The sequence below is a fragment of the Phyllopteryx taeniolatus genome, chromosome 2 (assembly GCF_024500385.1).
Source record: "Phyllopteryx taeniolatus isolate TA_2022b chromosome 2, UOR_Ptae_1.2, whole genome shotgun sequence".
Classification (NCBI taxonomy): domain Eukaryota; kingdom Metazoa; phylum Chordata; class Actinopteri; order Syngnathiformes; family Syngnathidae; genus Phyllopteryx; species Phyllopteryx taeniolatus.
In genome coordinates this window covers 11,629,061-11,643,903 of record NC_084503.1, presented here as the reverse complement: position 1 = coordinate 11,643,903, position 14,843 = coordinate 11,629,061, and the positions used below count along the sequence as shown (strand labels likewise).

Here is a 14,843-nt window from a genome sequence, read left to right as displayed (position 1 = left end):
ATCTTCACTTTCGCCCAACGTTAGCGGACTGACGATAGTAATGTGTCGTTTAATTCCACAGATCTACTTGTGGAAGCTCCATCATTAATTCCATGGTGGTTTGGTGATTTAACCAACATATCCTCAATGGCCTGATTCTGTGCATTTTCAGTGAGGTCTAACACTGAGGTCTGGCTTATTGTGTGATCGTCCTCCACTCCTACTGAGGGTTATTGTTCTGGCTTCTATTTGGTCCACAGATAAAGTCTCAGAATTCTGACCTTGCTTTGGTGATACAGCCCTTCTACTGTATTGGAAATACAATACAACTCAATATGAGTTGAATAGGGTGAAATAATTTTTTTTAATGGCCTTCAGAGGGAAGAAAATACATCTGTTTTATCTTTGTCAACAGAAAGATGCCTAGTTCTTTCACCACTTACAAGGTAGAATGCACAAAGTACTTTTATTGTCAATTCTTCAAAATGGATATCATACATACAGTGGATTGAAATGACGGTACTCAAGGGCCCGCGGTGCTACAAATAACATCAATACAAATAACTAAATAAAACTATGGTATATGCAGTATCAAAAGTATTAATTGAATGTGCAAATTTCAAAGATCATGTGACGTGTGCAACATAGCCCAGGTCACAGAACGAAGGCAAATAATTAGAGGACAAAACCCCAATGCTGCTAAAGTGGAAGCTGCGACCCTGAGTCTGGGGTGTGTGTGTATGTGTGTGTATGCGTGTGTTTGTGTGTGTGTGTGTGTGTGTGTGTGAGTGTGCGTGCATGTTTGTGGGGCGTCAAAGTTCAGGTGGGCAGAGGACAAGACAGGTAGAGAGGGCAGAGCAGGCGGAGAGTTCACCTTCCTGACAGCCTGATGAATAAACTTTAAGTCGGCTAGTCCTGGCCCGCAGACTCCGCTGTCTCCTCCTCCCTGATGGCAGCAGATTGAAGAGGCTGTGTGATGGATGGGTGGCATCCCCCGCTATGCGGAGGGCTTTGTGGGTGAGGTGCGTGCTGTAAATGTCCTACAAGAAGGGAAGAGAGGTTCCGATGATCTTCTCAGCTGCTCTCACTATGCGATGGAGAGTCTTGGCTGCAGGATGCGGTGCAGGCTTCGTACCACACAGTGATAAGGATGCTCCCTATGGTCCCTCTGCAGAACGTGCACATGATTGGGGTCGGGGCTCTGGCTCTTCTCGGCTTGCGCAGGAAGTAGAGACGCTGGTGAGCTTTCTTGGCCAGTGATGAGGTGTTGCTGGTCCAGGAGACGTCCTCTCTGATGTGCACTCCCAGGAACTTTGTGCTGCACACTCTCTTCACCGCAGCACCGTTAATGTTCAGGGGAACATGCTGGGAGTGCAATCTCCTGAAGTCCACAACAATCACCTTGGTTTTTCTCCACATTTAGGGAGAGATTGTTGTCCTTGCACCACCCGGCCAGGCAACTCACTCCACTTCTGTAGTCTGTCTCATCCCTATTGCTGATGAGACCCACCACAGTTGCGTCGTCTGCAAACTTGATGAAGAGGTTGGAGCTGTATGTTGATGTGCAGTCATAGGTCAGCAGGGTGAAGAGGAAGGGGCTCAACACACAACCTTGAGCGGCCCCCCGTGTTCAGAGTGATGGTGCTGGATGTGTTGCTGCCGACCCGTACTGCCTGCGGTCTCCCTGTCAGAAAGTCCAGCAGCCAGTTGCACATCGAAGCAGGGAGAGAGCAGCGTGTTGTTGATTTGAGCACTCGCCCGCTTTCCCACGAGCGGACCGAGCCACCTCATCAGGAGTTCAGCATAGCAACAGGTGGGTAGATGGTGACAGCATAGGTAAATGGACCGCAGGCACCACAGCCATTGGCTGAATGACCGTGTTTCCTTCCCAAAAGCAGCTTGGTAAAGTAAGTAAGGTGTTGCCTTCTGGGATAGTTCGAAAACCGCTTTCCTCATGCAACTGTAGTGACTCTGACCCAGTTGCCAGAACCAAGTGATGGGCTGCATTCTTCCAAGCGGCCCTGCTGTGAGACTACCACAAGACTACTGGACCCTAAAGTAATTAGCAGGTCCTCTTGAAATCTTGGTTTACAGTCATCAAAGAGTCCTTTTCTTTGTTTGAACTGGCAGCAGCAAAAAGGGACGGATCGACAAATGTGCGTACAAGGCAACACCCGCTGACGTTGAGAGAAACTGCAAAGCCTAACCGTGGACTCTCATTTAATGTTTAACCAAAGGAAAATTTATGTTTTGATATTTTACGAACTCTGCCAAATTATTCGCAATGTATGCCTTGATGTATGTCATTGTGTCAACTTTACAAGTGCAGCAACGAAATTTGAGAACCGTTTGTCTTGATTTGACTCAAAGCAGCATGAAATGTGATTTGAACCATAAGCAGTTGATTTGCCAAGACTAAAGTATAAACAGCCAGTCTATATGCTTGACCTGTGAGTAGAGAGTACAAAGTTGAGGGTATTTTATAGTAATATTTGTTTTTAAACCCATTTTATGGGTCAAAATTGTGGACTAGATTCAAGCTGATGGGTGTGGTCTTGTCTGGTCTTCAGTCCTCTCTGACACGCCCCCGGGGTATTTAACTCCTGGCTACCGCCTTCTTGTTCTCTTTGTGTTCTAGCTGGCTAACCTGGCCAGCCACAGGCTGGCCTCGGCCACCCCTCCCCCCTTATCTTTCTTTGTTCGGGCACGCGGGCCTTGGGGATGGAGACCCGGCTCCCTAGCCTCCGTGGATCGCCGCTGCTAAGCCTCCAGAACAGTTGCCGCTGAACTAGCAGATACGCTCCCAGCCAAACGTAAGTTCTCTGAACTTGCTAGCGGATCCCGGAAAGCAGGTGGGGAGAGAGACGGTAATGTTCTCCCAACGAGGCGTGACGAACAACAATTTTTCTTCTTCCGCCTCTTTTGTTTTTGTTTCATTTTTCTGCATCCTTTTTCTCATTCGACCAAACCTGTCTCCATGCTTCCCGAGACGACTGAGACAGACCCCCACCACCCACCAGCTGATCTACGTTCGTGAATAACACACCAGTGTTTGCCAGACTGTACAATATTAGCGCCTAATAATTTTGGGGAAATTACTAGCTTCACATAAAATCCCAACTTTGTTCGCTCTCTCTTTCGCTCTGACTCAATGCATTAAACATTCACATTCACATTTTTAGCCCAGCAACACACGATGTTCTATGTCCCTTTTCGTACGCCTATTTTTCGTCTTTTACCATTATTAGTGTTATTTTCTTTCTTTAGTTAGACCCCTTTGTGTGTTTCCCTCTAGATCCCTTGTAAATGTCATTAAATATACAATTATACATTGCTTAGATGGCAGCATATGTTTCTCCAAAACCTATATGTACCTTTCAGCATTAATGGTGCCTTCACAGATGTGTAAGTTACCCATGCCATTGGCACTAACACAGCCCCATACCATCACAGATGCTGGCTTTTGAACTTTGCGTCCATAACAGTCCGGATGGTTCTTTTCCTATTTGGCCACGATGTCCACAATTTCCCAAAACAATTTGAAATGTGGACTCGTCGGACCACAGAACACTTTTCCACTTTGTATCAGTCCATCATAGATGAGCTCGGGCCCAGAGAAGCCGGCGGCGTTTCTGGGTGTTGTTGATAAATGGCTTTTGCTTTGCATAGTAGAGTTTCAAGATGCACTTACGGATGTAGTGCCGAACTGTATTTACTGATATTGGTTTTCTGAAGTGTATATAAGGCTAAAATGCAAGTAATTAGTGCGATTGTTATATCCTACAAACTCAAATTTGACTGTTGTGTGTGTGTGTGCGTGTGTGTGTGTGTTTTGTTTGCACACTACACACAAACACAGACCATACACATGGGTATACATCCTTTCATCCATTCATATACCACTATACCACTATATCCTCATGAGGCTTCACGGCCTATCCTTGCTCGCTTCAGGTAGGAGGCAGGGGTACACCCTGGACAAAACATGGCTTGACTTTATTTTATTTTTTTTCCACCAGCCACTACGGCTAGTATTTTTCCAGTTACCCGCCACTGTTTTTTTTTTTTTTTGTAATTTTTGTATAATCTTCCTAAATGCATCTGACCTACCGTTTATTGGTTCACTATGTCAAAATTATCCATCCATCCCTCCGTTTTCTATCGTGCCTGTCCTCAGTGTCACAGGTGAGCTGTAGCTGGGCAAGAGCCGGGGGTACAGCGTGAATTATTTGCCAGTCAATCAAAGAGCACTTATAGTATTTGCGTTCAAATTCACACCTGTGGAAAACACCACCATGCTGCATGCTGAATTAAAAAAAGAAGAGACTTAAGAGACAGTGATGGATAGTGGTTCAGTCCATAGGGACTATCGACAAAAGCAGGGGTCCCCAACTACGGGGTGCAGCCCAGTACTGGGTTATAAATCATTTGGTAGAGGGAGGAGAAAGATTTAAACAGTTATTTATTGCAGCATATCCGCAGATTATTTTACCTTCAAAAATGGCTGAGTGTATTTCCTTCATTTAACTTTTCTCACCCCAGTAAGCCAACAATCTAAAATGGCAAAAAAAAAAAAAAAAAATAAATAAATCCATAAAAGAGGGAAAGTAAGTTTTGAGACTTTCATCAACTTTAAGCAGGAAAAAAAGAAAGATTCTACACAACCACAGATTCACATATTCCAAGACCATTCTGTTTAGTGTGGCGCTGGGCTTTGGGTGTCATGGTTGTCTCCTATCACCTCTAGATGGGAACATCCTGCAGGCCACCCACTGATTCTGCATCATGGTGACTTGTATATTAATCAAACATACACAATAGTACGTGTTGCTGCAGTTTTTTTCCCCAGAATCAAACGAAACTTTACAGCAACGACTGCTGTTAGACATTGGAGACATCTATGTTTTAAAAGCCAGCTATGTATGTTGTGTGTAAATATTTAACTGTTTTAAAGCAGACATACTCGTAATTTAAATGTCCATAATAATCCTCTCTATGAAAAACTGGTATTTATGTGTCCCTAACGTTCCTCTCAACTTGTTTTCATTGGTTGTTTGGCTAATTACTTTCAACAGTACAGTACATGTAGGGGAACACTGAGATTATGTTAAAAATTAGACATGATAAAGTGAAGATGGAGGATTGTAATTAGACAGCCATGTAGTTTTAGATGTAATCTTAATAATATGAACTGTGTGTATAAATTAAGATATACTGTCATCAGAACATTTCCATTGCGACAATTGAATTATCCATAGCACTTCTCCTCATGGTCTGGTGGGTGTGCTGGAACTTATCCCAACCGATTTTGGGCGAGAGGCAGGGTACACCAGATTGGTCACCAGTCAATCACAGGGCAACTATAGACAAATCTTCAATTAACTTAACACGCTTATTTTTGGGTGGATGGAAATGGATGGATAGTGCTAGAATAATTACCAGGAAATTGTTTTGATTTGAAGGTGTAAACATTCTCCACCAAAACACACACCAGTGGGTTTATTGATGTCTGTGTGTCTCAATGTGTGGCCTGTGATTTACTGGCGACCAGTCCAAGGTGTTGTCTGCCTTTTGCCTGAAGTCACCCGAGATAGGCTTCAGCTCCCCAGAACGCTGGGCAGGGTATGTGGTAAAGAAAATGGATGGATGGATGCATTTTGACATCCATATGGACAATGTCAAAAATGATTACAACTTTAGGTCTGGACTCTGGACAGCTTGGCACCACAACAGCAACTCATTAACTTCCCTACCCACCCCAACAGCCACATCCTGATTCTCACCCACTGATCTGGTACAACGCCCTCTAACTCTACTGAGTCAGATTAGGCCATATCTGATCATCTGTTTTTTTCTTTCAATGTCAATTTATAAGTATCCAAAACTAACTCGGATCTCCTTCAGCCATATCAAGAATGTGGAGCAATCTTTACACGCACTTATGAATGGACTCAGACAACTTCCCAATACAGATAATCTATCCAACCCAGAGGATTTTGGTTCTGAACAAAAATTGCCTGCATAAATATAAGAAATATATACTTGTTTTGAGAGGATTATGACTAGGAACAAGTGAAATTATTTGCCAATGCAGTAAGAAAACTACACTTGATAAGATTTCTTGAAATACGAAAAATATGCTAAGCTCTCTAGAGGAGAAAAATACTGTATCTTAAAATAAGTGGTGAAATACTCATTCTCTCTCACTCAAGTACAATAAACTCCAAACTAGTTTGTGAATTCTTCTTTGATGGCTTGTTTCTTACTCAGTTTGAGTGAAAACATCTTAAAACAAGTCCAACTTAAGACGTTTCTTCCTGATTCAAGAGTTACCAGTGTGTGTGAATATTAGTCGCCGAACTCGCGCGAAAGTTCAGTGGGGTTCGGCATCACTGGGTAGGCGGCAGGGATTACGCAGCTGCTACGTCACCAGGTAACCCTCAGCAATTTAGAGAACATGACTGGAAGGCCAATGTTTACTACACAACCCACAGTCAGAACATTTATACATTGCATCTCACCTCAGTCATATTGTACTTGTGTATGGTTGTGACAATAAAAGGGCATGCTTTTATTCTTATTATTACTGTATATGTATATACAGTAATATCCATCCATCCATCCATCCATTTTCTTCTGCTTATCCATGGTCGGATCGCGGTGGCAGTAGCTTTAGCAGGGAAGCCCAGACTTCCCTCTCCCTAGCCACTTCATCCAGCTCTTCCGGGGGGATCCCGAGGTGTTCCCGGGCCAGCCGGCTCTATCTGAGCCACTCGCGGAGCATCTCTATAAGGGAGAGCCCGGACACACCCTGTGGAGGAAACTCATTTCGGGCGCTTGTATCCAGGATCTTGTTCTTTCAGTCACGACCCACAGCTCGTGACCATAGGTGACGGTAGGAACGTAGATGACCACGTGGGCTCAGGAACAATGCAGAAAACCATTGTCTGTTAACATAGCTCATCGCTACATCGATAAATGCAAATTAAAACTACCATGCAAAGCGAAAGCCATATGTCAACAACACCCAGAAAGGCCGCCAGCTTCTCTGGGATGGACTGACGCGAAGTGGAATAGTGTGCCGTGGTCTGACATATCCACATTTCAAATTGTTTTTGGAAATCATGGATGTTGTGTCCTCCGAGCCAAAGAGGAAAAGCACCATCCACATTCTAATTGGCACAAAGTGGCTGTGATGCAATGGCTCTGAAGTAAAAGTGTGTGAGTACTAGACTGGCCTCCCAGCAGGACCTGTCTCCCATTGAAAATGTGTGGCGCATTACGAAGCACAAAATACAACAGCAGACTGTTGAGCAAGTGAAGCTGTACATCAAGCAAGAATGTGAAAGAATTCCACCAACAACGCTTCAACAATTAATTTCCTCAGTTCCCAAACGCTAAATGAGTGTTGTTGAAAGGAAAGGGAATGTAACACAGGGGTAAACATGCCCTTGTGTCAGCTTTTTTGGAACGTATAGCAGGCATCAAATTCAAAACGAGTGAACATTTGCAAGAAAAACAATGTTGATCAGTTTGAGCATTAAATATTTTGTCTTTGTCGTGTATTCAAATGATTGTATTCTGTTTTTAATCTACGTTTTACACAACCCCTTCATTGGAATTGGGGTTTGTAAATGGAGAATAGATCAGAGAAAACTGTCATTCATTTCACGTAGTTTAAAGGGAAAATACTATTTTGGGACTTATAAACATTACATAATCATATAAACATTTGAATTATAGTCTGATGGTTGATGACGAATGTGATATGTATCAATTATTGAAGAAAATCTGAATAAAATATTACTTGCATAGTAGTTTGGAATGTCGTGTATATGTAATGATAATGACATCAAATTATTCATATTTTATTCCCTCAAGCAGTGAGAACTGTTAAGAGGATCTCGGGCTGGGCGATTAATCGAAATGTAATCATGATTTTGAATTTGGCTTCTCGCGAATGATCATACCAACATTATAATCAAAGTAAAACGATTATGATGCCGAACGGTGCAACGTTCATGCAAGTTCCTGCGTTTTAAACGCACCCTGGACGCACTGTGTTGCTTGCAGCAAGCATGTGACGTTTGTTGTTCTGCTCTCCCTGAGCGTGCTTTAAGCTGTTTAATGACACCTCAGTTCGAGTTTGCTGTAAAACTAAATGCACAACAACAAGAATTACACACATTGTATACTTAAATACAAGACATAATTTGTTTTAGAAACATCGCCAGCTTAATGCAAGCACTCAACAGAAAACCCGATTGACCGGTGAGCAAAAAATTAGCATTAGAATTTACCTTCAAATAACGAACATACCACACAAATGCTGTAGTAACACATACAGAGAGGTAATATAACAATAGTCACATGCATATAGTATAAGTTTATCATGACTTTCTTCTTCTATTAGTTATCATGAAAGTTGAGTTTTGGTAGTTGAATAAATACTAAGTTTTGAAATCAACAAATAGTCGTTTTTATGAATCGTGATTTCTATATCAAAATAATCGTACTTATTATAGTCATAATCTCCCAGCCATAAGAGAATCGATAAGAAACTGGCTCGATAAGCGGTATCGATAATGGAATCGGAATAGCGAAGCAATTCCCAATCGAAATGAACAACACAAAATCCACCCTTTCCAAGTCGAGGTCTCATCATGGATAATGTGTTATTATTATTCCAAGCTCATATCAATAACATTACTTTGTCCACCTTCAATATCAACAGCGCAGCCATCCTTCTCCATGCCTTTGCAACCCTATATTGGTTTGTGATCGTTTTTTGGGGTTTGGATTTTTATTTGTGGTTGCTACATAACTATATTGCACATTTTATCCTATTTATATTGTATATTTGTTATTTGATACTCTTTAAGGTGTTTAGCGGGGGCCCTCACTCTTAGCCCCCCTCTGCTTCTGCGTGTTTAAAGTGGTTCTTTGTTGTGTAATGCATGCAATGAAAATTAAAATGAAGCATTAAATTGAAAATAAAAGTCAACTATTCTCGAGTACCACTGCCAGTTGTGTTGATTTTTAATTATTTTTAACAGGTTGCATGCTGCGGCAGAGTGGACGACTGGTTAGTACATCTGCCTCACAGTTCGGAGGACCGGAGTTCAAATCCCTGCCTCGCCTGTGTGGAGTTTGCATGTTCTCCCCGTGCCTGCGTGGGTTATCTCCGGGCACTCCGGTTTCCTGCCACATTCCAAAAACATGCATGGTAGGTTCATTGAAAACTCTAAATTGCCCGTAGGTGTGCTCGTGAGTGCGAATGGTTGTTTGTTTCGATGCGATTGGCTGGCGACCGGTTCAGGGTATACCCTGCCTCTCACCAAGAGTTAGCTGAGATTGGCGCCAGCACACCCGCGACCCGAGTGAGGATAAGTGGTACGGAAAATGGATGGATGGATGGATGGATGGATGGATGAAGGTTGCATGCCCATTGATTGAAAAAGTAAATCCAACCAAGCAGTTATGGGCTCCTGCCGCAGGCTGTTGATTTTTTGACTGGCGAAGTGTGATTTGAAGCACTAGTGTACAACTCACCAGTCCATCGCAGGTACTTATCGCTGCACTCCCTTTGACAGCAGGCCCGTCCCACACTTCACCCAGGAAATGACACTGCGCAGATCCAGGGGGGCGGATCTTTCCCCCTTTAAGGCCACCATAGCGACGCTCTGTCAAAAAGCCTGGGGCCAGCAGGTGTTGGTTGAGAGTCAAGTTAAAGTGCAAACGGTGGCCTCTGTGCCACAACTGGTAGAAGACTCTGTCTGAGTCCACGGACTCCTCTGAGGCATGGCGACGCTGTACGCGGCGAGCACGATGAGACAGGAAGTTGGACAGGAAGTGACCTCTGACATTCACTCTAGTGGGGTGAACCACTTCATACTGAGGAAGATCCTGGAGCAATCTCACTGTTGGAGCGACGGTGGGAAGAGAACATGGAAAAGAAGAGCTGTTCAAACAGGGCACGAGAAGAATAACAGTACTGTATCTTAGTTTCTGGGGCAACCAGCAGACAGATCTATCCATTTAGCTATGTGATCAACCATTTGTGTGTCTCGTGCCAGTTTTGCTGTCATTTCTAATAGCTTCAGTATGTACAATGCCTTTCTATGCTGTTACAGTATATACACAGAACCCTAATTAGTATAATTTAATCTTCAATTAGCCCAACATCCATGTTTTGGACTGTGGGACAGTACAGCAAACTCCGCACAGGAAGGTCACACCCAAGGTTCGAGCACAGAACCTCAGAACTGCGAGGCAGATGTACTAACCACTAAGCATCCACGACGCTGCATGTGATGCTGACCATTGAACGGGGAATTGGATGGAGTGCAACGTTTGGCTCGCTCAAATCTCAGGAGGATCCTGCATGGCCACATTTGGGCTCGGATTTGAATGTGCAAGGCAATGATTAATCATAAGAGAGCTTCAATTTTGCTACTTTGAAAAAAAAAAAAAAAAACCTCCTGCAAATTTGCTGGAAATGATCTTTTCCTTTTCTTTGCTAAGAGGTCGACGTGAGCCTTGGAGATGTAGTCGAGGTCTGCTTCGCTCAAGGGCACGTAAGAACTAAATGCTTTGGGGGTGGGGGAATGCGTTTCATTGTTGTGCTCCGTCCAAGCACAGCTGTTCTTCCTTTGTATAAAAGGACTCCACTTGCTGTATGCGTTTACCTACATCGCGAGGCCAATGAGTACAAGAACATCTTTTGATTCCAAGTGATTTACAATTCATGTGTTTGGAGAGCTTGACTGACCTGGTTGTCGTGGTAATCCCAGCCCAGGCTTGCAGTTGTCCAGCACGGTCACAAGTAGTAGGAAGAAGTAGACTGGAGAAGCTCCACGTCCAGCGTGAAGCCCGCACTCCAAACGGGTCATTTTGGCAGCACAGCGAGCTGAAGTTTGCACTCATTTATTGCTTCTAACACGGCGCCCGATGACAATTCAGATCAGCTATAGCGCACACTTCAAACCACTTTCTGCAATTCGAGCCTCATCGTCATCTGCTACTTTGGATGCATCCCCCCCCCCCCCCCCCGCGGCCCCCCCTCGCTTGACTTGTTGCTTGTCGGCTTTAGCCTGCGTTGACGATCGCCCGCGCCTCCATCCGCCTCTCGCCACAGTCAGCCAGTGACAGCTTGAAAACTTTGCAAAGTTTCGCAGCAGAACCACCCCCACAGATGGGTGGAACCAAGACAATAGGCTTTCTCTTCAGCTCAACTGCAAGGCGTTTTTAAAAGGAGACTCCCGAGTCGGTGCTGACACCCTTGCGTGCCCGTACGACGAAGGACTTCCATTCATCTTGGGTCACGAAGGACACCCGGGTTCACGCAACTTTCCTGTCTACACACAGAAATGAATCACTCGCTGGAAACCATTCCTATCGACACGGGCTTAATTGAATTATCCTGCCCCTAAAACAGCACGATAACAGGGGAGGTGTGAAAACAAAACAAAACAAATAAAAACAAATCAATAAATACAAAGAATTTAAACTTTTTGACCCCGACTGTATTCGTGCGCCATCTAGTGGAACAACGGAGGAAAATACACATCCATGATCCATCCAACCCATGCGGTTGTCCTGTAAAAATAAGTTTATTGTCTACATGAAGCGATTAGTCTAGGTTTTTTTGTTTTTATTTTCACAGAGAGAACAGGAAAGCGACTCAAACAATGACTCACCAGAGACCTTTACCGTATATGTCTGAGACACATTTGACACAATTTGGGTTGGATCAATATTTATTCATTTTGTTGATGTAAAACAATGCACACCCGTAATTTGCTTCATTTCACTCGGTTCTGTTTTCTTTTCCACGCTTCCTTGTAGCCAAGTCTTTGCGCGCCTTTTACGCACACCCTTTGCGTGATACATATCCCCATGGTAACGATTGTTGCATCCAGCAAGAAGTGCGGCGGTGATGCTGCTGCACACATGTTTGTGAAAGCCAGCCCATCACGAACGAGGCTATAAAAGCCACGCTGCTCGTCAGACAGGAGTGACGATGGGCAGCAATTGTCCCGTGTTGCGTTTTTGCCCGAGTTGAAGATGGATGCGATGTCAAACGAGAGCGACGCGTGGAACCGGAGCGCGGCTGGAGAGGAGACGTTCCGTTTTGATGACACCGACGTGGGCGCCTTCCTGAGGATCCTCATCTCCGTGGTCTACTCGGTGGTGTGCGCCGTGGGCTTGGTGGGGAATCTGCTCGTCTTCTACCTCATGAGGCTGAGACAAGGTCGCAAGAAGTCGGCCATCAACGTGTTCGTCATCAACCTGTCCGTGACCGACTTCCAGTTCGTGCTGACGCTGCCCTTCTGGGCCGTGGACACGGCGCTGGACTTCAGCTGGCCCTTCGGGGGCGCCATGTGCAAAGTGGTGCTGTCCGTCACGGTGATGAACATGTACGCCAGCGTCTTCTTCCTGACGGCCATGAGCGTCACCAGGTACTTGTCGGTCACTCGGGCGCTCAAGAGATCGGCGCCCAGATGGTCGAGGTGTGTCAAGTGGGTGTGCGCCGCGCTGTGGTCGGCGGCCACGGCGGCCACGGCCCCAACGGCGGTCTTCTCCGCGGTCACCGTGGTGGCCGGAGAAAAACTCTGCCTCCTGAAATTCCCCGAAGGACACGACTGGCTCGCCCTCTATCACGTCCAAAAGATACTCGTTGCTTTCATTATCCCTCTGATCATCGTCTCCGTCAACTACCTGATGCTTCTGCGCTTCATTCGACGCAAGAGCATGTGCACCGGCAACCGACAGAGGAGATCCAAAGTCACCAAATCGGTGGCCATTGTTGTTTTATCCTTTTTCTGCTGTTGGATGCCAAACCACGCCATCACCTTCTGGGGCGTCTTAGTCAAGTTTAACGCAGTCAACTGGGACCGGTCCTACTACATGGTGCACGCCTACGTCTTCCCAGTCACCGTGTGCTTGGCGCACGCCAACAGCTGCTTGAACCCCTTGCTGTACTGTCTCATGAGGCCGGAGATCAGGAAGATGCTCAGTGCTTTATTCTGGAGGGCCCCCAGTCCGTGCGCCAACGTCGACAACAACGACAAGGGCTGCAAGGCGCACTCTGTCCGGACTCCTGCCAATGTTGAGTGCACCTTGTCTGTCGTCGATCACCGAGGATTTGCAAACTCCAGAATGGATTCGTGTCGTTCTTAAAGCTGACATTGAAGCCTACTTTGCTCACTGTGAATGTGATCATCGCGTGTAATGATTTTGAAAGTGTTTATATATATATATATATATATATATATATATATATATATATATATATATAGCCACGGAGCACATAATAAATAGACAATTTTAAAAAATACAAAAAGACAAAAAAAAAAAAAACATTTGTCACCTTGTAAAAACCGTGTAACAGATGTTCGTGTCATTGTTTTTCTTCCTACGGACGGACTAATGTCATTTAAGTGTATTGTAGCTAAAAACTGGATTTGTTTCCCATGTTTGGTTCAATATTGGGGGAGTGGGGGCGGGTTAATATTGTTGACGTTGATATTCTGCTGAGAATGTGAAGGAAAACGAAACAGGTAGTTTCCTGTTTATGTACACACTGTAAATATCATCCATCCATCCATTTGCCATACCGCTTATCCTCACCATTGTAAATACAATAAGTTAAAAATAAATGCATTTTTTCATCTGTGAAATTTGTTTTTTTTTTATTTACCCCAAAAATATAATAAAATCCTATCTATCTATCTATCTATCTATCTATCTATCTATCTATCTATCTATCTATCTATCTATCTATCTATCTATCCACACTGGTGTGATAGTGACCCCCTTCCTGATTTCTTATGTTTTTGCATGTTTGTTACACTTAAATATTTGTTTCCCATCATCAAACAAATTTAAATATTAGTCAAAGACAACACAAAATCCAGTTCTTAAATTAAGGTGTTTACTATTAGTGGGGGGGACAACAAACCTACATGGCCCTATGTGAAAAAGTAATTGCCCCCTAAACCTGGTTGGCCCACCGTTAGCAGCAACAACTCCTATCAAGCGTTTTGGAATAATAAGAGTCCCTTACAGCGCTGTGGAGGAATTTTGGCCCACTCATCTTTGATGAATTGTTGTAATTCAGCCACACTCGAGGGTTTTCCAGCATGCGTAGCCTTTTTAAGGTCATGCCACAGCATCTCATTAGAATCAGGTCAGAGGTGGACTTGCTGGTGTGTTTTGGATGATTGACCTACGACAGAACCCAAGTTCGTTTCAGCTTGAGCTCACTAACAGATGGCCGGACATTTTCCTACAGGATTTTTTGGTAGACAGCAGAATTCGTGGTTCCATTTATCCCAGAAAGACTTCCTAGGTCCTGAAGCAGCAAAGCACCCCTCTGTCTAAAATGAATGGTCTTCACATCATGTAATCTTCATCAACGTATACTTTTTTCCCCTCGAATGACAAAAGAAATGTGGAACCAGTTCAGGGTGTACGCCTCCTGGCCGCAGTAAGCTTAGATAGGCTCCAGCACACCCGCGACCCTAGTGAGGATAAGCGTGACACAAAATGGATGGATGGAAAAGAAATGTGTTGTAGAATATTTGCTCATTTATATGAAAGCATTAGTCCCTGGTATTTGTGATGAACAGGAATGCAGCTATCAAACCATTCATATGAGCCACCAAACACTTCATTCGGCAAACCTGGACTGCCCCAAGGAAATCCAAAAGAGCAGTATCTAAGAAACTGATGGGCAGTTTCTTAGATAGCTGATTGGAGTATGTATTAATTCAATAAGTATTAAAAAAAAAAAAAAAAAAATGTATGTATACTGTTTTCCGTAATGCAGAAGTCCACTATAGATCATCACATAATTTAGC

General features: G+C 44.1%; 2 protein-coding genes across 2 annotated transcripts in view; one reads left to right on the top strand and one right to left on the bottom strand.

Annotated features, from left to right (window-relative positions):
- LOC133471241 (A disintegrin and metalloproteinase with thrombospondin motifs 7) overlaps positions 1-11,042 on the bottom strand; it is a 112,080-nt gene extending 101,038 nt beyond the window's left edge. The window contains exons 1-2 of the mRNA XM_061760617.1: positions 10,751-11,042; positions 9,532-9,899 (exon numbers count right to left, since the gene is read on the bottom strand). Of these exons, the coding sequence (XP_061616601.1) occupies positions 9,532-9,899; positions 10,751-10,871 (489 nt within the window). The 5' untranslated portion in view covers positions 10,872-11,042. The remainder of the gene's footprint in view (positions 1-9,531; positions 9,900-10,750) is intronic.
- A 635-nt stretch (positions 11,043-11,677) lies between these two features.
- Positions 11,678-13,238, top strand: LOC133474529 (relaxin-3 receptor 1-like). Its single transcript, XM_061766319.1, has one exon. It carries the CDS (start codon positions 12,046-12,048, stop codon positions 13,159-13,161), a length of 1,116 nt encoding a protein of 371 aa, XP_061622303.1. The 5' UTR covers positions 11,678-12,045; the 3' UTR covers positions 13,162-13,238.
- The last annotated feature ends 1,605 nt before the right edge of the window (positions 13,239-14,843 follow it).